The sequence below is a fragment of the Pollicipes pollicipes genome, unplaced genomic scaffold (genome assembly GCF_011947565.3).
Source record: "Pollicipes pollicipes isolate AB1234 unplaced genomic scaffold, Ppol_2.1 Scaffold_3087;HRSCAF=3621_pilon_pilon_pilon, whole genome shotgun sequence".
Classification (NCBI taxonomy): Eukaryota; Metazoa; Arthropoda; class Thecostraca; order Pollicipedomorpha; family Pollicipedidae; genus Pollicipes; species Pollicipes pollicipes.
Window position 1 is genome coordinate 12,101,101 of NW_023596225.1, and position 22,857 is coordinate 12,123,957.

Below are 22,857 nucleotides of genomic sequence, written 5' to 3' on the forward strand. Positions count from 1 at the left end.
CTGGAGAAACGAGGTGAGCCTCATTATCGCGGACAAAGGGGCCTGGCTATAACAATACTGAGTGGCCGGCGGCCGAGCCATGAGCCGAGGCGGCCCGGCCGGCGCGCGTGCCCGGGCGCCGGCGGCCCGTGGGCAGTTGGCAATCAGCGCCATCTCCTGACCCTGCCGTGCACACTGCAGAACCGTGCCAAAGGTCAACGGACGACGCGGCGGGCGCCGGCTGACCCCGCTGCTGGGGAAAGGGGAGGGGCTACGGCGATGAACTCTGGCTAACTCCCAAGTCAGCGTGGGAGAGTTGAACGGTGAGTGCTCATGGTCACAATATATCAAATATATTAACTTGCTTGGAGTGGTCCGGCTTGGCAGTGCATGATTGGCCACCACATTCCGGGGCTGAGCCTACAGGCCGGGTTTGTGATTGGTCAGAATTCACTATGAAAGTCACCAATTACATCACGAGCAGCCAAGTCAAACATAAATGAACGTCACTGCAGGGCAGGACCTCCAGTGGCATGCCTGAGGTGGTATCAGAAGAAACAACCTGATGCAGCGACTCGGGCAATAGAAATCCGGCTTCTGAAAGCGTGGCACTGCGAAGAGCTGGGCTCAGAATGGTGAGAAGTCGCAAAGCAAGCTTTGCAAAGCATATTCGCACAGCCATTGCTTGCAATTTGCATGTGCGAATTGAACGGGAGCTACTAAGACATGATTTTACGATTAAAGTCCTTAGGTTCTGCCGCATGCATGCATTACACTTATTATCTCATTATCTATTCTCGGGAGGAGGGATATCCTAAAAACGGGCAGAGAAAGCCCATCTCAGCCCCCAGTGTTTCCCTGCGTGGCGCGCAAGCTATTGCGTTAACAAGGTCGGCCTGGGTGGTTGACTGCTATGTTTGGTTTGAATGTCTTACATGGAATGAAGTGTACTCATTGGTGTTCTGACCATCCGGTAGTGACACTGGTATGCATTACATGATAGAACATCGTGCGTCGATCCAACGCAAGAAACTAAACGCAAGTAAGGTCAAATGGGACAAGGCATGGTGTCGCAAAACGCAGCAATTAAAAAACCGCATATAACCAACCGCACGCTAAAGGCCGCGTCAGTTATGGTCGGCAGGGATCGAGATTGGCCTATATGAACAGTCTTACCACAAGTATGGCAAATAAAAGATCTGATGGACAAGCGTATCTACAGAAAACTGTAAGTGAAATTTCCTTAGCATAAAGCCGCAGCTAAAAGTCACTTGGTTACAGATCCCATGGCGAATGATGGCATCGAGAGCCTGCGCAAAGAAGCTGTGGAGAATCAGCGCAAGGAAGCTGCGGAGAGCCAGCGCAAGGAAGCTGCGGAGAACTAGTGCAAAGAAGCTGCGGAAGCACTGAGTGTTGCTGTGCCAAGCATCGTGAAAGAGCTTGTCATTTCGAAACAGAAGTGCTTGGCTCAATTATATGTGGATTTTCAGGATTTTTTTTCAACGGACAAGCATCGTCTTCCGTGCCTGTTCTAGGGTAGTGCATAAGGCATGTGACTTAAGAAAACTACGTTGCGACACAAATCCCGCGCGTTTTTTTATTCGAGACACGTTGACGCTGCGTCCAACGGCGTTGCATTGGCTGATGAAGTCCATGCTGTCTCCGCCCCTCGAGTTACATCTGACCGTCGCTTCCCCTGGACCCGACTTTCACGGTCATCGCCGCCGCGTGCACTGTTGACCCCGGCGGCGCCGGCAGCCGCCGAGGCCCGGCGCAGCGAGCAGCTCGCGGCCAGCCACCAGCGGCCAGCGGCCAACCCGCCGGGCCGCCGGCCGGCCGGCCGTTTTTACAGGCGCCCCGACCGTGCCGCCCCTGCCGGCGTCAGGAGCGAGGCAGGCGCAGACGGCGGCGGTGCGGCGGCGCTTGGGCACGACGCAGACCGCGGCGGCCGAGTCGCTGCACGACGGGTACGCGTGTGCCGCCGCCGGCGCCGGCGGCAGTCTCTCACGCCGACGTTTCCTTGGCGCAGCTGCTGGTCTGCGATTGAGACAGATGACGCGGTGGACAGACCGATCGGTGGGGTGGAAGGTCGAGGAGGCAGTGTCAGAGCGTAATGTTCCCGATGCCCCTAATAATTTGTGCACCAGCCCCTGTTTGGTTGCCATTTGAGTAGGCCAAAGCATGAACTCGGGGGCAGTTATTTTTAAACAGCTGCGCCTGCACGTCGGACTGAGCAAACAGATAAACCTGACTTGTTTTTGTGAAGACATATTTTCATTTAGATGTGGATTTTGTGCCAACCTTTTCAATGCAGGATTTCTGAAACTTGGATTTGTAAAGTCAGATTAGAGCCGACACTAAGGATTGTTTGTTTCATGTTAGCTCTACCTCCACCATCCGACCGTGGAATTCCAGGTAAGTCCGCATAATTTTGTGGCGAAGGCTGAACGCCGAAACGCTCGGCACATCCATCCTTCCGTCTGACTTCAGCTGAACGTTATGGCGGCCGCCTCCACCGGCTGCAGGCCTTCTCAGTTAGGGTCAAAGGCGTGCCTCATCCTACCACGACTGGGCGAATCCAAAGACACTCGCTCCAACCAGACATGCTGCCAGAATGAAGCATCCAGTCCTAGTCACTACGCTGTACAACTGCGCCCTTGAGTGGACTGCCCGTTATGCCCCTTGCGACCCGGTGCTTTGCAAGCACGGACGTAAAGTGCATGCAGTTTGTAGCAACAGCTACCATAATGTCTATACGTTGTGTCTCACATTTCATCTTATTAGAGCCGCTACTCCGGATATCGTGTTCGGGCAGCCGTCGCCACTGTGCTGCATGGGAATCAGGCCTGCGTGGCCGCGCTTGATTTCTATGTGTGACATCTCTTTCAGATATGTGGTGGTTCAAAAGTAAAGAAAAATATCGAAAGCGCCCAAACAGCTTCACCGGTAAAGGCGAGCACTGGTCAATATGCTACATGTTCTTTGAACTCTTATGTGTGATCAGATATTGCAATGATGGTATACTGCTGTCGTGGACGACTTACGTGGCATAGCCTTTCGTAAGCCTTCCTTTTTCCTATTAATGTCAGATTTTCTGTCATGGAAGGAAACAAAAAAAAGTGTAGTGCGTATTCTCATATGAAGTCAGTGAGTTCTGCATAATGCCAGCGGCTCTCGGTAAATTGGCTAGAAAATATTTTAAATGGTTCAAAAAATAATATCAGCAATGATAAATAGTTCCACCTATATCTATTTGCAAGTCTCGTTTTGTTTAACGATATTTTTACAGCGGCGTCAGAGGCTCACCGGGACCTCAGCCACGTTTGTTGACCCGAAAAAAGCGCTGTTGCACTGATGGGCTGCGCTTGTAACCATCTGCACAGCTCTAAATTGTGACCCCAGCCTCTCCTGTTTGCAACTCTCCTTCCATCCATCCGCAGTATACAGTGCAACATATTTATGCTTAACTGGCCCTAAGAATACAAAACCTCGCTCTCGCTTCTTTCATGCGTCTGCAAGCATCTTCCTAGTGGTTACAAAGTCACCTACACCACGAAGCGTCCCACGACGGGCCCAGCCGTCGCTGGAACGAAAGCTGACCGGCCAAATCCAGAAGTTGGTGGGAAAATGCGCATGGCTAAAAGTCACAAAGCAATTGTTCACAATTTGTGGGACAAAGTGTGTTGGGTATCAAGTTGGTAACAAAGTTCGTGATAGCAGACGTTTGCATGGTAAACCGTTCGTCGGACAAAGCTCGTAATGAGAATGTTTTTGCGTTTTGTTAAGTTCTTGAACGCAAAAGCTATGACAACACGGTCGCAAGTAGTTGTTCGTGCGGAAATGCCAACACGGAAATATTATTTAGGAATGAGTTTCATATGGCAGAGTACGCTCACAAAAGTTTGTGCGTTGAAGTACGATAAAAGCACGTAAAGTTTTTTGCGAATGTTCGTTAGTGCTAAACCCTTTCGACAAAAATGGGGATGTAGAAATTGGCATGCCAACTCTTAAAGTACGTACGTAAAGTTTAATTCTTCCTTTCTTGGCCCTTTATTTAATCCTTAACAAGTTTGCAGGGCCAATTCAAAACGGGACTAGTTCAAAGCTTACGGCGCAACGTTTCGTGCCTCTTCTGCGTCCTTCGCAAGCAAGGTCGGTTTTTTGATGAGGGAAGCCGTTCGTGACTGCCTCGGGTAGGAGCTGGGCTTCCTCGCCGCCATCTGCCGCCTCCAGCACGTCCCGTAGTCGGAGGTCGAGGTGCGACGCGTCGATCGCCCGCGCAGCGACGGTGGCGACGGTAGGAGTGGTGTCGTCTTCGGCCAGCTCGTCGTCATCGGTGGGCGGGTCGACTGGTGACCTGCTGAGCGCGTCGGCCGCCAGGGGGCTCTTGCCTCGACACCACGAAGCAGTCATGCTGACGTCGGATATTTTTTCGCGCAGTCTTTGCAGTCGCGGGTGCTCGATTTCGTCGAGGTTTTTGTTGTTGATGATGGGCACGAGAGGGCGGTGATCAACGACGAGATCCGGGTGTGGAAGGCCAGAGACGAAAAGTCGGCACTTTTTCACCGCCCAGGCGACTGCCAGCAGTTCTAGTTCTATTGTAGCGTACCGAGATTCGGTGTCGGTGAGGAAGCGCGACCCGGCCCGCACTACTTTCCAGGTACCGTCCGGCTGTTTTGGTTGCAGCAGAAACCCGAGTCCCTGGAGACGGCTGGCGTCCGTAGACAGCCTCGTCGGCCTTGTGGGGCCGAAGTACGCTAGAGTGTGGACGGACGACAGCGCCTCCCTCGCCGCCTGGAACGCTACCTCGTGACAGATGTCCCAGATGAAGGCTCTTTTCGTGCTCAGGAGGTGGCACAGCGGTTCCAGCAGCTTAGCCATCTCTTCGTTGAATGGTGCCACTTGGTTGACGAGGCTGAAAAAGCTCCGGAGGTCCGTGAGCGATTTCGGTGCCGGGAACCCCGCTATGGCGTTCGTCAGGGCCGGGTCTGGCACGTAGCCGTCTCGGGACACGATGAAGCCGGCGAATTTGACGCTGGTCTTCATGTGCTGCGTCTTGGAGGGGTTCAGGGAGACCCCGCGGGCACGGCACCCCGTCAAAAACTTTCGGACTCGGGCGACGTGTTCTTCTTGCGTTTTGCTGAAGATGATGACGTCGTCCACGACACGTTGGATGCCGTCCACATCCCCAAAGCACTCGTCCATGCGCTGATTGTAATGCTCGCTAATTGACGAGACGCGATAGGGGGGGGGGGGGGGGGCGCAGATAGCGGTAGCGCCCGAAGGGTGTAATAAATGTCGTCAGGTTTCGGCTGTGTTCGTCTAGAGGGCACTGGTGGTATCCTTTGGCGGCATCAAACACGCTAAACCACTTAGCGTCCGACGCTGTGACGGATGCGATACACTCAGCGGGCGTGTTGGATTGGTACAGCTCCCGTCCCACGGACCTATTCAGCTTTAAAAGGTCTACACACAGTCGAATGTCCATGCCGTCCTTCTTAGGGGCCACTACGATGGGCGCGCACCACTCAGTTGGCTCCGTGACGGGCTCAATGATGCCGTCACGCTCGAGTTTTTCGAGCTCGTGGCGCAGGGGCTCTCTCAGAGCTATCGGCACCCTGCGTGGCGAGCGCACGGCGAAAGGGGTGGCGTCTTCTCGCAGATGGATTTGGTATTCTTCTCCTGGCATGGTTCGTACTTTGCCGTCCAACACGTCGGAAAACTCGTGAAGTGGCGCTGCATTCTCGGTCACGTCGGAAGAGATGTGATCGTGAGGCAGCTCTGAGGCGCTTGAGGGCGCTGCGTGCTGCACGGGGACTGTAGAGGGCAGCGCCGATCGGGCGGTGTGGTCCGCTGAGGACGGGCGGGCCGGCCCGTCTCCGCCTTTTCCGTCGTCGAAAGTCGGCCGTCCGATGGTCCCTCCCCCGGCCGGGCGCTCGCGGCGTCCCGTCTCGTCTCCGGTTTCGGTAGGGGAGGGCTGGCTGCGGCGCGGCGCGCGCGTCTCAGCCGCGGCTGGGTTGGGCGGCGGCGGCTGACTAGCGGCTGCGTCGGGCGGTCCGGCACCCCGACTGATTGCATTTATCTGCCGTGGGTAATTGGCCGATACAATACGAAGACGGACGGCAGTGCGCCACGAGAGGAGGAGGAGTGGCACTCCTGAGATGATATGCACCGTGTGACACCGTTACGTCACCCAGGGTGATCCGGACGGGCAGACTCCCGCGCGAGCGCGCCACGTGTCCGTCCACAGCGCGGGGATGGGTCGACGGCGGCTGAAGATTATCGCTCATCTCGTCAATGAGTTCGGCAAAGTCTAACCCAGCGACTGACACGTCGGCTCCGGTGTACGAAAGCGCCGTCATCTTGGCCGTCTTACGACCTGACACGGGCACGCTGACAGTCGGTGCGGATCTCATCGATGCGGTCGCGAGCGTAACCGCAGAGGCAGATGTCTCATGTGACTGGCGCGCGCTGCGGCACATTCTGGAGTTGTGACCCGTTTTGCCGCAGTTGTAGGACGCCCGATCCGCAGCCACGCAGCGGTCGGATCGTGCATGACGGGTGCCGTAGTTTCTGCAGACCGGGCGCGCTGAGTCCATTTCTCGCTCGGAGGCGCCCCCACCCGACGCTCGGTGGGGAGGGGTGGGGATTGGGGGTTTTGGGGGTTCTTTTGTTATCTTCCACTTTTTTGCCCCTCCCCCGAACTCAGTTTGCCCTTGGTGTCGGACTGTCGTGATGTCGGACTGTCTTGGAGTCACAGCCTTCAAACTCTGCTCCAGATCAAGGCGTGGCTGGAGATATCTGCTCCTCAGGACCTCCCAGCCAGAGCGCAGCTGGAGGTACCCGCCCCGTTTCCTCCGCAGACAGCTCCAGGCAGGGTGTGGCTACAGAGGCGCTCTCTGTTTTCTCCTCAGGAAGGTCTAGCCAGGGTGAGGCCGGGGAGGGCCGCCAGGTCCCTCTCTCTGGCAGTTCCAAACAGGTCTCTTTTGGTGCTGGTTCTGTCTATGCCACAGATCGAGGCATGCGGAGGCGACTGGGGCATGTCGCCGAACTGGAACATCTGAAGGAACCTGCTAAGATCACCAAGAACAAGGGTCGACCGCGCGGAAGTACGGCAACAGCGTCTTCGGACTGCCAAAACTGAAACGGAGAACTCTGAAGACCTTCCCAGATCTGCTTTTTTCGCGAAAAGCGAATGGGAAGTTATGCAGTTTCGCTGTTGATGCTCATCGCACTTGCGATAGCTGCGACCGTGACGACTTACAATTGGGATATTACATGTCAAGTGATGGTTTACACCCTCTTGCGCTCTCTCACTCTCACCTCGCTCTCGCCCTCGCGGTCTCGCTCTCTCTATCGCTTTATCGCTCTCTACCGCTCTCCATTGCTCTATCGCTTTATCGCTCTCCATTGCTCTCTATCGCTTTATCGCTTTCTATCGCTCTCCATTGGTCTCTATCGCTTTATCGCTCTCTATCGCTCTCCATTGGTCTCTATCGCTTTATCGCTCTCTATCGCTCTCCATTGGTCTCTATCGCTTTATCGCTCTTTATCGCTCTCCATTGCTCTCTATCGCTCTATTGCTCTTTCCCCTTCCCTCTCTCTCTCCCTCCCTCTTTCTTTCGCCTTCTCTCTCCCTTCCTTCCTTCCTTCCTCCATCCCTCCCTTTCTCTCCCTCCCTCCCTCCCTCCCCCTCTCTTTCCCTCTCTGCTTGTCAACAGTGAGTGTATTACCAACAGTGCAGGCCAATCTGTGGCTTCGAGTTGACCGGCACTCGCATGCGAGCTTAAAACATAGCTGCGCCTTCGTCAGCGCATAAGGAATTGTTCTCCGGAACCTCCAGCGGACAGAAACGTGCGACGAAGCACCTGGTGAAGGCGTTTGCAAATTGTCATGTCGTTCCGACACCGTCCGGCACGAAAGCCCATTAATTCGACGGGAAACGGCCCATGTCACGGCTCCCATGTATGCGATACGCTTTAGCTTTAAACGAGAAACATTGAGCCGTGAGGAGCATAGAGGTCGCAGCGCAGTGCACTGTAACCGGCATTGAGATGAAACACAGTCGCACTTTTCGTGAGCACCACTTTTGGGCACCATGTACTACAAGTATGCACAGGTCCGAGGTCCCACATGCCGCCGATGAAAATTCTCGGGCGCCATGCCCGAGAACAGCCCATTTTGAGGTGAACCTATTGAAACAGAAGCCCGCGCGCGCTACATGTCAGTACACTGCTGCCTGCAAAGAATCAGAAACTAATGCTGCAACGCAGTGTGGAAATCTAGTTGCACAATTTTACATGGGTTACTGGCTTCGTGTGTTTTAGTCTTGGGTCATCCTCTTCCACCGTAACGTTCACTTCCGCTATCATCTCGCGCGTCCCATAGTGCAAAATACATCTGACTGGCCCTTGTTGCAGCCATGCTACGCTAGATTCTCAAGAGCTCATCGAAGGAAGGCCTGTTCGGTAAATGGGACGTACGGGCCTGGGATAGTCATACACCTCGGCAGGCTGAAAGCGAATCCAGATGTACTGCTATCTCTGGGACATCGCTTCACCCGAACTGCGCGGAAGATGCTCCTGGCTGGGGTGGACCAGTTCGATGAAGAACGTGATTGGTTGTGTGGTTGTGGGGAGGACCACCTGGTTGGTGCCTCCGTGCAATGTGGTGTGTGTGTGAAATGTGGTTCAGCACGTGCTGTTCTGTTATGTTAGAGGTATGGGTGCATGTATATGTTCACTGTCCAAGTAGCGGTATTTTCCCCCAGAGCATAGGCTGCCTTGAGTGGCAAGTGAAAAGTTCAGCAGTCTTCTTTTGGAATTACGAGAATTGCTATATTGTTTTAATCTGGCCATATCAGATGCAGTACGACGACCTGCCCTAGCCGTCGGTAGGTCCTCACGGATCTGTGAATGCCATGACAGCATGGGTGCACTTGTGTTTGGGGGCAGCATACTGGTTAATTATGCGTAGCTGTACATAGTTACGTTGTAGTGGGTCGATGAAGCTACTTTCTGTTGGCGCCAATATGATGTCGTTGCGTTCGGATATGGAGTCATGTCGTTGTCCCTGACTTGCTGTGATACGGCTGACCAGCGGCGGAAGATGCGTGGCTTTAGCTGTCATTTCCGTTTAATATACGTATGCGTTTTATAAATCATTATTTACATATGCCTTTTATGCATTACACTTTATACACATATGCAATACGTGATATGCAATAGATGTCTGTTGTGTCCATATTGTCACCCTACGATGAAGCACAGTCGTTTTCTGGCAACCACAACATTGGCATCCAGATAGACGCGATGCATTCAGACGACAGATGATTTGGCTAGCTGTTGTCGCTGCAAGCCTAAGAGGAGCGACTGTTGGGCACTGTGGGACACTGACCGCCACAAGGGCTTCCCCTTGTCGCAGGGGTTCAGACCAATGCAATCCTCGGGCTCGGCCTCATCCATGCTTGGGAAGCGGGCTCTCAGGGCCCAGACCGGCACGAAAACAACTGTTCGGTGTTGGTGATGTCTTGCTGAAATAGGGGCCCACGTTGCCCTAGGGGTCCCCAATCGGTGGGAGAGACGTTGTGACTGATATCTGAGGTCACGGTGCTACCAGCGGAGGGTCGTAACCTACAGCCAGCACTTCGGCCCTTCTGTCTTCCGCCCAGGCCCTTGAGCTCTGGTCCCAAGGTCTTCGGATCCCCTCGAACACGGCTCTTGACGGCCTCGGGGCACCTTCCCAACGCGGGATCTTATGTCAGGCACTTCGGAACCCTGGGTGACACAGGAACCCCGCCTTTGTCGTTGCTTTAGAAATGGGTCTTCAGACCTAGACTGCCGAGGAGCCGAATGCTTGGTTCCGGTGGTGCCTAACCGACCGATTGGCCCTTATCGACGCAGGGATCCCCTGCATTCCATGCAAAGAGCCCTCTGACTGGTATTTGTAAGCCCAGCCAGCAGCGTCAGGCACCTTTATGCGACCCCCAGTCAGACCTTTGGGCACTCAAAACGGGCCCTCAATCGTCGATACCAAGGGGTCTGAACAAGCCCTTGGGGTCCTAAGGGAAGGGGGGGGGGGGGGGCGTGCTATCCGTGCCGCCGCTGTCTGTGCCACGGGGGTACCATTGTGTGAGATTATTCAAGTGGTATGCAGGTTTTACAATTGTGATACTAAAAACTGCAGAGCAAGGCAATCCTCGGGCTCGGCCTCTGATGCCGCTGTTTCCCTTTTGTCCAATTCCCACGCAACCTATGGTGGATTTCCCGTTGCGACGATGATGCGAGACTGTGCAGCATGGGTAAAAAGCGCATTAGTACCTGTCGACGTGCTGCGACATATACCAATGCATGAACTGTGAACGATTTGATGACGCGGTGTTCATCTGTGATTTACGTGACACCAAAAGTGCTGCGCCGAATCACGCCTGCTTGCCGCCAGAGATGAAGGACGTGGGCAACATGCTTTCTACGTCGCCACCACAGATTCAGCGATAAGAAACTGCCACTGTTACTTTCACCGACTATGCTTTAGTGTCAGCAGCCATTGGCTGAGAAAAGGCCAAACTTGGAAGGTACTAACCTGCGCTTTATGGCACAGGTGCGACTCTTGTACCTTCGGTGCCGAGCTGGCGCCAAGATGCTGCTATGCTGCATAAAGGGTGATTGAAATGGGCCATTCTCTACCGATTTCGAGTCCCGAGATGCAGCTGCTTGTCAGTTCGCTGGGAGAAACGAAATAGCCCTGCTGTGTTTCGATCGCGCCATACCCAAGTAGGATGATATGAACTCAGCGAAATCAAGAACTTCGAGTTTGCATTTTCTCAAGGTGCGGGCAATATACACAAAAGAACACATTAGAGGCGACGGCATTGGTTAAATCATACACCTTCCCCTCCAACAAGGCTATAACAAGACTATTTCTTCCCCGAATAGACCGTAATATCAGCTGCAGGGTTTCTCAATAATTAATTGGCTGGCGTCCCACCCGAGCGCCCCGGGCTCGAGAAGCCGGAGAGCCGGGAGACACAACTCTCACAAAGCTTTTCTCAGGAATTAATTGCCTGAGTTGGAAATATATATGAAACCGAAAGAGTCCATAGGCGCATCTTAAAGAAAAACAATTAGAAATCGCACTGACACGAAAGGTCAAGGTCAGGGCAAAGGCCTGCAGACCCCCATTACAGGTTTGCAGGAGCTGGGTCAATTGCAGTGTTTCATTTCCTCAAAAAGGATATGCTCTTTGGCCAAATGAGGATACTGTGTCACAAATATGTAGGTGACACAATGGAGTCTGGTCAAGGTCATTCCATAGGTTACCGTGATAATATGCTGCATTCATGTGATCCATGATTCATAATATTCTCACGTCCATTTTGATCGCGTTATGCAGCTTAAACGTCGGCTACAATTTTGTTCTGGTCTTTACATAGTCCAGATGTAGTCATATGAGGCCAACATGACACGCAGTATGCTAGTCATGTCATGCATGTTTCCGGATTGCTTATCCCACAGTAATCCTATATAATCACTTATAATCTTGCATCAGGTCATCTTGGTGCCTGAAGAGATCAAAACCTGTCGTTTGCTACAACTCACTATGACCTTTGAAAACCATTCAATAGCCATGTGCATGTAAGGAAATTGATTTTGAAACTGCTGCATAAATGATGCTCATGTCTGATTTGAAATGCAGTTTTCATAATTTTCAAGGAGGTAGAAATTTCAATTTGTCAGCAATAGTGGAAAACAAACTTTTTGTAACCATTAGACAATGCCTAGTGCACAGCCTGCCTTTATTTATGCATGCATAACACACTCCAGCATGATTTTCTGAATACCAGGAGCAGCCATAGTGTCCTTATTCTAGATATCAACGACAATGGGACGTAAGTAACAGACCTGGTCACAGCATTTCTTTTCTATACAGCACCCACAGTTCTCACTATTGGTGGTGTTCGTGCGAAAGAGTTCGTTAGTTGTCCAGAGGACCATCGACTTGAGACGTTGAAAGGAAAGAGTCTCTATTAGCCAAAGAGTTGCAAGGCAAAGGTGAGAGAGGGGTTGGAAGGGCGGCGTCGCACACTCCGAAGTCGTCGTCGTCGTCGTAAACGCTGTCGCGGCTCGCGTCAAGCCGCGCCGGCGGAGTCCGAACGTGCGCTGGGCTCGCGTCGAGCCGCGCCGTCGGAGCCTGAAAGTGGACTGCTCGGCAGGGACCGTGCGTCCCCGCCCGCGTGTCCCCATAAACCCACGTGGGTTTATGGGCCCCAGATGGTGGAAACCATTCAGCAGAGGGGCCGCTCACACCCACGCAGAGCCGCCGCCGCCGCGCCGGCAGCGACGGCCCGTTTGCTCGCTAACAGGTGGCTTGGGGCACCAATGCACGTCCAATGTCTATCCACAGCAGCACAGTCCTGTGACAGTCCTTCTCACTGTAAGGACTGCAGACACCCCTCTTTCCATGCCTCCCTCTTGGGTACCTGTCTCTGACAATTTCATTGCAGGTCCCTGGTATATCAAAGCAAAAAAAGTAGAGTGTCATAGTTATCATCAGCTTTCAAGGGAAGAGCCTTTATGACACCTTTGATATAATTGGATTCACACAGCAAGTTATGAAGCCTGGACCCCAAAGCATGCAATGGAACAGGTACAAAAAATGTCATATCAGATCAATCATGATATTTATATATTCATCACATAATGTGCTTACGTACACTCATATACCTAAGGATGATAGCATGATGATAAAAAATTGACGCAACATGGGATTCAGCACCCAAAACAACCGTAATATGTAATCGGATGAGAATGCAACCTAATCCTATACATAAATATTCACAGCATTATGTTTGCCAGCTGTCATCTGTACTGCTCATAATTGGTGCTTCAAAATGACTTCTAAAAAAATTAAAAAGATGCTAGTTATCTGAGCAGTGTCTGGATTGATTGAAGAAATACATCAGCTTTACAGCATGTAATAACAATAATGTGGTAATTTTGCACCACCAGGTTCAAACATGTCTTCAAAAATGCAGCCATATAAACACAACACGCACAATCAAACATAGTGCAAGACAGCAGGCAAAGCACTCCACCCCCTGCAACTAGCGGCCCAAACCCGCCTTGCACTAAAATCATGGAGAAAAACCTGTGCCTTTAACATTACCAACAGGTTAAGAAATGCCTACCGCACACACAAACAGCATCGTGTACAATACAATTATTTAGCTTTCGTGCATGCCACACAAAAGCTTCCAACACATCATAATTAAATCCAACATGCACCGCCCCAAGCCCCCCACAAAACATCAATAAGATGAGCCAAGGCCATTGGACAGATACGAACTGAGATGATGAGATGAACTGAGAGACAGCAGGCGACACGCAGCGACCTGAGTCAAGGTTGGTGAACTCATTTTGTCTCTTTCGCGCCACGCATTTGGAACTTACCGAAAATGAACAAAAAAGAACGCAAAAATGAAATGGCGATACACAGGGATGACAGGGGCTGGCTGTCTTATAGGATTTGCAGTGTACGTAGGGGCGGTGCGCATATCCTTTCCGAGGGTTTTGGAGGGTGCATAAGCCCGGTACGCAGCCACCTTCTATTTTGGAGGGTGTGTAAGCCCGGTGCGTAACCACCCTCCGTTTTGGAGGGCGTATAAGCCCGGTGCGTAACCGCCCTCCGTTTTGGAGGGTGTATAAGCCCGCTGCGCAACCACCCTACGTTTTGGAGGGTGTATACGCATAGCCTAAAAAAAATCCTGGCACCGTTCGATCTGTCGTCAGCATGATTGTCTGCTGGAATGCGTGACACCATGCGTGCTGACGGTGCGCTCGATATGTGGGCTGACGTAAAAGTTTTTCACTTTACTCTCCCTCCTTCCTTTACCTTTCACTTCAGCCCACACACCAACTTTGTCTTACCGCCAACACACTGCGTACAAAGTGGCGTTTGGAAGTATGGCTTTTACTCCGGTTTTGCCATTATCTACCCCATCCGCATGTTGAGTGCTTCTTCCCATTTCCAATCCATACCAGTCTATTCCCTCTCATTTTAAGTGTTTACCCATAACGCTATTGATTTGCTGGGCGACGCTACCACACGCTATACCAGCCACAGTCACTCACCTTTTCATGGCCACTCTTGGCATTTCAATTCCCTCCTCATCCATTTCACGTTCCATTCCCCCCCCCCCCGCAAATTAGAGTAAGTGCCCTCACCCCACCTAACGCACTCGCCAACGCAAGAGCCACCAAATAAAACTTGCTCTACAGTCAGAGTGATTTCTTAATCTGCTAGCGCTTTCTCCGTGCTGACGGGCTCACAAAAAAATCATGGCATCATCTTCAGCCGGTGCGCGAAGTAACAGGCCTTGCAACTTAGTGGTTACGTGGCGTCGCGTGGGGCGAATAATGGGCCATGATTGGTGCTGATAAACATGCTAACGACCGATCAAACGCAGTCCCTGACATCGTCGTCAGCCGGCGCAAAACGTCACAGGTCAAGCGACTTTGTGGTCACGTGACGTGGCGTGGGGCGAATACTGGGCCGTAATTAATGCTGGCAAACGTTCTGACGACAAATCGAACATGGCTCTTTCGAAATGAAGCATTCCCTATAAGTTAGTAAAAGTACCTCTTTTTTACTGGGAAATTACTGCCATATTATTTTGCGCTTGCAGATTGCGCATTGTTTTTGGCGCAGATGGGACACATGCCGTCTTCCATAAAACCCGAGCAACCTGCTGTCGCCCTAATCCAAGGCAAGCCAGGGGCGACCTGCTGGTGTAGAACTGTCGGTCTAAGACATTTTGGGTTGAGGAAGGGAGGGAAGCCGCCGCTCACGTGGTGTGGCGGGGTCCGCTGCAATTGTGAAAACCTCGTTGCTGGGAGGCGGCTAGGCTTTATGACGTGATCTCCAGTTGGGTATGTATGTCACATTTTGTCGTGAGCGCAGTCATATAGTGCAGGATAATGATGCTGTAGTGTGAATTGCTGGAACGTCCAGTACCAACGATGGGAAAATCTGCAATACTCTGCTCTACAATTGCCTGTGTTATATATGCTGATGCTGGTTACTGGTATGTACCCACCTTGCACTCTCTGCTACAGGCACATCATTTTTGTTGAACTGCGTAGCCCATGGGGCTGGGAAATACAAACTTTTATTTATCTGATGTATGGCATTAAGCACAAAGTTTGTGTTCAAGCTGGTCTTCTCAAATTATGAGAGATGACAGCATGCCCCACACTTCTGTGTGATGTACATCTCATGCAGTGCTTACTCACTTCTGCAACTTTTGTCCTATCAATGAACACAGATTTGTCTAGTCCTTTTTTCTCGAACTTGCCTGTGATGCTGTGGTATGCTTTAGGCCAATTTTAATGTGTTTTTCTCAATGAAGAAGCTTCTTCCAGAATTAAGGTCTGACACATTTGTGTCTCAAATGTGTTGAAATGTTTAAAACCATCCCATCTAACACACAAAGTGTGTAATAAGTACATTTTTGGGAAATGTAGTGCCGTCCTTTGTGGGTCTGCACTATGCTGGGAAAATATGTCTGAGTGTATGCAGCATATTTTGTATGGATATTACATATTTTTATTTTCAGGCTTAGTAGAAATGGCAAATTGTTTTTAGGTATGCTCCTGATCCTGGTAGATGTATTGATCATACATGCCATCAGTTATTATCTGGCCCCACAAGATATATTTTACTCAGAACATAATCTTTAGCAAGCCATTGGTTCAATAGGAGTTGAAGCAGATCCCACACTTTCAGATAAATATCATAACAAGTTAGTGATATGTGCTCCATTGTGCTGTGAAGTTGAATGCCAAGGTAAGGAATGCAAAGGATAAGCTTTAGACACATTGCTGAGAGTTGTATGATGGGGCATTGTATTTGTGCTGCTGTGCTATAGATAATGCAACTTTAAGTTTGTTCCTTTTCAGAAAGTCATTGCCTCAGGAAGACAAGACACCCTGAAGTCATGTTGGGTGTGGACAATAAATGCATGTTACTAGGTGGCACTGCAGTCCTCATGTATTTTATGTGGATGGACATAGCTCTGTGGTATCACCTTCAGGTAAGTACCTGCTCCTGCTTCACTTGTTTTCACCTGTCATGAAATCTCTCACATCACTGCCTACATCTTTAGGTCTCAGTCAGAGCAGTCTTTACCACATCAGCATCCTAAAGGCCAGATCATTTGGGTACAGCAAAGCATATAAATGATTACAATTCAGATATTGCTTTTGGGCAAGATTGAAACAGTTGTTACTTAGGGTAAGTAGCTTTTGCTCATCTTCCAAAAAGTGGTGAAAAACAAAACCACTAAATTTTGCTTTGGGGTGTCAGCACCAGATGGTGGACACATATAGGCATAATTCAGATAGATCAATTTTATGTGTATGTTGTTATTTTGGTTTCAAAGCAGATGTGGGCCTCATGCTTGGGGAAGGTGGCCGCATCTATGGTGCACACCACGGATCCATACCCTGCGCCACTGGCGGTGCGCACGGCGGCAGGACAGTGGTCCTTTGCACACTGAGCGGTGTTTCTAATTGCTTGTGTCTCATTGCCTGAGTTGCCTCTGGATGTGCGACGACTGAATTTAACAAGCTGTAAGCGTGCTACCAGATCCTTTTTTGCGCGTAAGGTTGTCTCATTTTGTTTGTGTGTGTGTGTGTGTGCGCATGTGTTTTTATCCACTATCACTTTCCGTTGTTTTTTATGTGACGTGCTGGACGTGCTTGTTTTATCTCTAAGACTAAACACATAATAGCCACGTATGTGTGTGGAGTGTCAGCTGATGTCAAATATAATCCGGACGGGAGGCCAGACAGGATAATTATTTTTATTCTATTCAGATAAGTATAGGTCTTATTCAGATGGGCTGGTGCAAAGATTAGGAACTGGGCCATATAGGTCTTATTCAGATGGGCTGGTGCAAAGATTAGGAACTGGGCCACTGTGCGTACCAACGACACGTCAGTCTGTCTAGGGGATTGCTACGAGCTGATGCAGTAAGCCTAAGGACATTTTTTAGTGTACGGTAACGCGCACAACTTTGCTGTCGTGGAGAAGTTCGGGATTATAGATTCGACGATACTTTGCCACAAAGAGTTTCGACTATGATTTTTTCTGTGGTTGCATCGAAGCGCCGGGTAAAAAGATCTTTGCTTTTTCGTATTGCTCTGCTATAATGTTTTATATGTTTTATGTTATGTCATATTGCGCTGCTATCTGTAGTACTTGCCATTGTAATGTGCGCTGTCCCGGCTGACACAGCGAAGCCGTTGCATGTATCAGAACGCTTGACAATTATCGTGTAGTCTTTCCTGAATTACTTCAATGATTTTGCATCATGCTGAGTGTGCTTTGCTTGGGCATTTGCGCGATGATACTGACAATGCTCAGAGCTTTTTATGTATGCTATCTGGGTGACGTTGGCCCAGCGTTGTCCGCAGTGGGCACCACGCTTGTGTGCCTGTGTCACTGAATAGGGGCTGCGAGTGAGCCGCTGTGTAGGGGATGCTGATGTGCATGCGTTGGTTGGTGGACACTCACTGTTGTAGTTGTGGTTGCATTTGTGTGCCTCTGTGTACTTCCTGCAACGAAGACTAAGTGTTCATCGCTCGAGGCCTTCCACGAAATCGCTGCGGGGTTATCCACACTACTAGTCAAAGTAAAGCTGAGACATTTCCCGGCTTGTCAAAGAGTCCAGGAATGATTTTTTTGCGGCCATGTTAATCATATCTGAGTCACGCAACACATAAATAGCTTTCACCCGGCCTTGAAAATTGAGATTGAAAGGATATGGAAGAGTTAAAAATCTCCGTTATTAACAATTTGAAACAAAAGACGAAGCCTTAGCATTAATGTATCCCCCTGGACACTTATTCAGAAACCTCCGCACACTACCACTAGACACACACAGCGTGGCACCACTACCACTAGATCCTCGCATGTCAGAAGTTCACTAATTAATTGGCCGCGCGAATAATTTTTGAGATAACAAGACTATGCTTGTCTGTGTGCACTGGTTGGTCCCGAAGCACACCAAACGATGCGTCCTTTTGGGCATATGATGCACTGTTTATTTATTTATTTATATTTTGCATTATTTAGGGATGCGGGCGAATGCCACAATCATTAGCGCCGCAGCTTTCCATGGTAGTTCTTGTGATGTGGTTGCCTGGACCTACACACCTTTGAGCGGTCCCGGGATGTCTCTCTGACTACCGTTATCACTGGATCCCGCGCGTGCCCCGTGGGCGTGCCACGCTGTCCCGTGCGTGTATTCCCGGCGGTGTATTGATGTACACTGTGACCGGTGGCGTGCCGTCTCCACGTGCAGGCGGGTGACGGTCGCCATTCCCATGCGATCCATAACCGTGGCCACGACTATGGACGTGGTCCTTCGCCTCTGCCCCTCCCCTATCCGCATTCACTCGCCTGTTAAGACCACTGCTAGCGTCGCCGGCGTGTTGGCGTTACGTGTACGGCCATTACCGCGGCGGGGCATTCATTCATGCTACTAATCACGTGACGTCGTGCGGTGACTGCCAGCTGGTAGCCCGGTCGTGAAGTGTTTGGCTATTGGAATGGCGCCAACGCGTGTTCGCTGTGCCGTTGTTCTCAGCAGCAAAGGCTGTACGAAATTACCCCCGTGTTTTCCGATATTTGGATCGGTGTGTTTGTCAGAGTGGGGACCATGGCGTGTCACTGTTTAAGATCTCGATCACCTCGGCATGCATTCTAAGCTCACATGTTTGTGAAAAGAAATCCCGCGAAGCTCCCCACCAATGCATGGGATGAATGTGTTATGTGACAAAGAAGGTTTTTGTTACCCGCCAAAAGTGGTTACACTGCGACACTGCGTATGCTTAAACGCGGAAGGTGATTGAATCCAGATTTCGTAGCGAGCAGTAAGATTTCGCTGCGTACTGTGTGTCGCGAACGTAAGCATGAGCACTTGGTTGTGTGACACTCGTCAACGGGGCATTTTCCTTATTTTTAGGTCAAAGTTCAATGTCATAAAAGGAACGCCACTGTCTGCAAAAAAGTACGGCACCGAAAAGGGACACTCTCCCGAATGTCATAAAAAAGAAGACGCGACGGCAGATCTGTCTTTTTTCCCCTGCTGGCGCTTTTTTCTTCTGCTGACGTATCTCTTACAGACAGGTTGGTTGGCGCCTTGTGCACCGGAGCAAAGAACCTTGCACGGGTTGATAGGTTAGCAAGGCACCATAGAATTAGGGAAACACTACATTCATTTTAGAGAGAGAGAGAGAGAGAGAGAGAGAGAGAGAGAGAGAGAGAGAGAGAGAGAGAGAGAGTGAGAGAGGGGAGAGGAGAGTGAGAGAGTGAGAGTGAAAGTGAGAGTGAGTGAGAGTGAGAGTGAGAGGAGAGAGAGAGAGATGTTTATTTTTTCTAAATATTTCACACATATTGTACGACAAATTTAAATCTTAATCACAAATCGTGTCCTGCAATTGCAACCTCTTGAGCTGCATTACCATGAACCCCGTTGGGAGTTTGTTTTGGAGGCAACCCACAATGAAATTCGGTGTTATAAACGAAAATCTGTGCGGAAATTGCGAGAAAACCCGCAATTTGGATGTCTCGCGAGCTGTGCAGATGTGAGATCACATTGACTTGACAAAAGAATGTGCATCAGGGGCTTGATGCCAAACTGAAATAAACACTAGGACCTCATTTGCAAGAGTGTTCAAAGATAATTTTCTACTTCATTGTGATCTTATCAACACTTTGAACCCATTAAGGTACTACAGCATGCAATTAATCCATTGCATGCCAGTGCATTAGCCACTCAATTTGGCAGTTGGGGCTGGCGTGCACGGGGCTCACTAACGCACATACCCGGTATAAGCTCACATGATACGGGTTTGCGAAATTGTCTTTTCCTGAAGAATTCCGAAAATACAGTGTTGTATTGGTATTGATGCACATACTACTGTCTTCACAAATGTATGCAGGCAAGCATTGCTTGTGAGTCATCAATGTCATAGTCACTGCAACTTGCGTGAGGTGCCTGGTGCTAGAGAGGTGAAAAGTATTGCTGTTGGAGTTTTGGACAGCACCTAATAATATTTTTATCATGAGCCTTGTGTGTGCTGGCAGCTTTATCACTTCCTTGCATTTTGCCCGTCTAACCTTAACTATATCCACTTGTCATGTCTCTTAAGCCTTGTGCAAGGTCAGCATGTTTGCAGTCTCATTTCACTGCACGCAATATTTTGTTGTCTTTTTTTTAGCAAAGCAGCCTGCTCGCTGCTGCATGATGCATGACTGTGGAAGTGGAAGAAGTGTTGCATCTTTGTCACCTATGTTTGGTGCATTCCCAAAAAAGGTTGAGCAAACGATGTCACTCATTAGTTGTCTGCTTTGCTGAAAGCGATATGTATATTGTATGATGTGTTTTTGGTCAGTGATATGACAGATGGGGACGTGATATAAGAATGCACGCTTGACCCATCTTTTCATGATAGGGGTTTATTATGAAAGCAGCAGGGATTGCAGTACAAAAACTATATCATTGTCCATTACGCCTTGCCACAGTACAGCACTGAGGTAGTGCCACAATGACGCTGTTGACCCATGCCGTTACACAATATACCACATTGATTGACTACTGTATGTGAAGCATTTGAGGTGGCAGATCATATTTTATGAATGACTGGTAACAGCACAGGTAACAGCTGATTTAGCAACACCAAAGGACTATCACCAGCGAGAATGTTGTTGCACCACAATGGTTATATCAGAGTTAGCTAGTAATTGCATAAATAATCCTAAGCAAGAAAAAACATTCCTGGTAGCTCAGTCTTACCATCTTTACCATAACAATACCATAACAATACTTTGGCAATCTGTTCATAACCAATGTTACAGATGTTTAATTTTTGCATGAAACGGCATTTCCAGTTACAAATAGCAAAGCAAGTAACGACCGTGCACATCACATGATATCAACGCTAGGGCTACAACACTACAGGAAAGGATAGGCCGACAATACACTATTGGCATCCTCAACAGTCCTTGGCAGGTTTCGGTAAGATGTTTATGGCATTTTATGACAGCTTTCACAGCATATCGTGCTCTGATATTAATAGTCTGCCTTATATGGTGGCGACCGCTACGTTGCGTATCACAAAGTCCATCAAAGCTTTTCTTGCGACCAGTACCAAGACGAAAACCCCACAAACAAGCCATCCACTAATCCGCCACTCGACACAGCGCCCGTGACGAGAATGTCCGACTGGCGTCAGCTTTCGTGCGTTTCAAGGTATTCATTAGGTTGGCCACCAGATGCTGCCGTGTATTACTGTCGTCACAGAACGATTCTATGACGCCATAAAACGATGACGTAAAGGAGCGCATTCTTACAAACTTCGAAATTTTGCTCCTCAGAGTCGTTTTTGCACCTTGCAAGCTTACCAATGGTTACAAGTAAGCTTTTCCCATCATATCTGGTGCCCGCCTCAATATCTTCAAATGTGGAACATTCTCTTTAAGCGAGTCTTTTCACCCGCAGAACACTCATCAGTTTTTGCGTCAGAACTGATAGCTGTCATTATACTGCCCTGTTTCATCGAAGTTTGTGATCATTCTTGACAACTTATCATGTTCTCTCGCACAGGATATTTTAAGGCGTTGAACACAATTTCATCGGGCTGAGAAAACAGTTATATTGTTCTGATATACACGCTCTTTACCAATCCTTGTCTGATATTTTCATCTGCCAATCAATGAATTTCTGTACGGCATATGAGAGCGCTTTTGGGTTGTGACGGCTAGCAGCAAGTTATGGGCACTAAAACCTTGCTAGGGCTCTGACCACTTTCTTTCGCACGGTGAGGGCAGAGGAGGTGATCCTCAGTAGACTGCGCATCTGCCATTCGTATACGACCTATGCGTATACGACCTATGTGTATAAGACCTATATGAAGCTATCCGTTGAGCTCCGCCACATCATTGGCCATGAAGCGCTCAAGTTAAAGAACAAATATGTGGCAGATGGCCTTCAGCCTGCGCCAGCGCAGTTCGGTGGCGGTCAGCAGCTGACATTCAACCATTTGCAGTGTTTAGTGCGATCCGTGATCACAAATTACGGTTTGTGCTATATTTCACAAGAACTTGGACAGTGGTACCAGTTATGATGGAACTGATACAGAGAATGGAAAAACTTCAGAACAGCGCCATGATCGACCATGTGAATGGAAATGAAGGTTGTAAGATAACAGACAAATGTGTAAAAACACTTTCAGAAAGCGCCAAAACACGCGTGCATAACCATTTTAGGGGTTTGTAAATATACACCAACACTTGCGTCACATTTTGGAAGGTTGAAGTACTACAAGCGCGTCGGCCCGTCCGCTACAGTGACGATTCTGAATCAGCCATTTGGCAGCGATTCCGAGTCACACAAAGGTTTCATGACGCTCTCGTACGATGACGTATGAAAGAGCTTATCTGCTAAATAGTGAAATGGTGCTGTCTATGGCAATCTTTTGCACTTAAAAACATGCCAATAGTGACAAGTGAGCTTATTTGATCCTATCTAATGCTTACCTCAAAATCTACAAGGGTGGAATGTGTCCGTTTTAGGGGCACGAACCGAGCTATCGATTCGCGTGCCTGTCATGTCGTTTGGTCAAGGCCAGTGGTGCGCAACGCGCACCTGAAAACTGTTAGAAGTGGCAAATTGCACCCTACGATTACAGCGGAGCGGTCGTACACGACTTTGACTTCAACATAGTGAGGAGCTGTACCGGTTGCGTAGGACAGTTCTTGCGTCGTCCCCTTGTCCTTGCTCTTTGTTTCTCCGATGCACCCATGCCTCAGCGG

General features: G+C 49.7%; 1 protein-coding gene across 1 annotated transcript in view; it reads left to right on the forward strand.

The window, feature by feature from the left end:
- The first annotated feature begins 14,747 nt into the window (after window positions 1–14,747).
- LOC119089562 (ceramide phosphoethanolamine synthase) overlaps window positions 14,748–22,857 on the forward strand; it is a 31,210-nt gene continuing 23,100 nt past the window's right edge. The window contains exons 1-2 of the mRNA XM_037212310.1: window positions 14,748–14,906; window positions 15,936–16,069. Of these exons, the coding sequence (XP_037068205.1) occupies window positions 15,974–16,069 (96 nt within the window). The 5' untranslated portion in view covers window positions 14,748–14,906; window positions 15,936–15,973. The remainder of the gene's footprint in view (window positions 14,907–15,935; window positions 16,070–22,857) is intronic.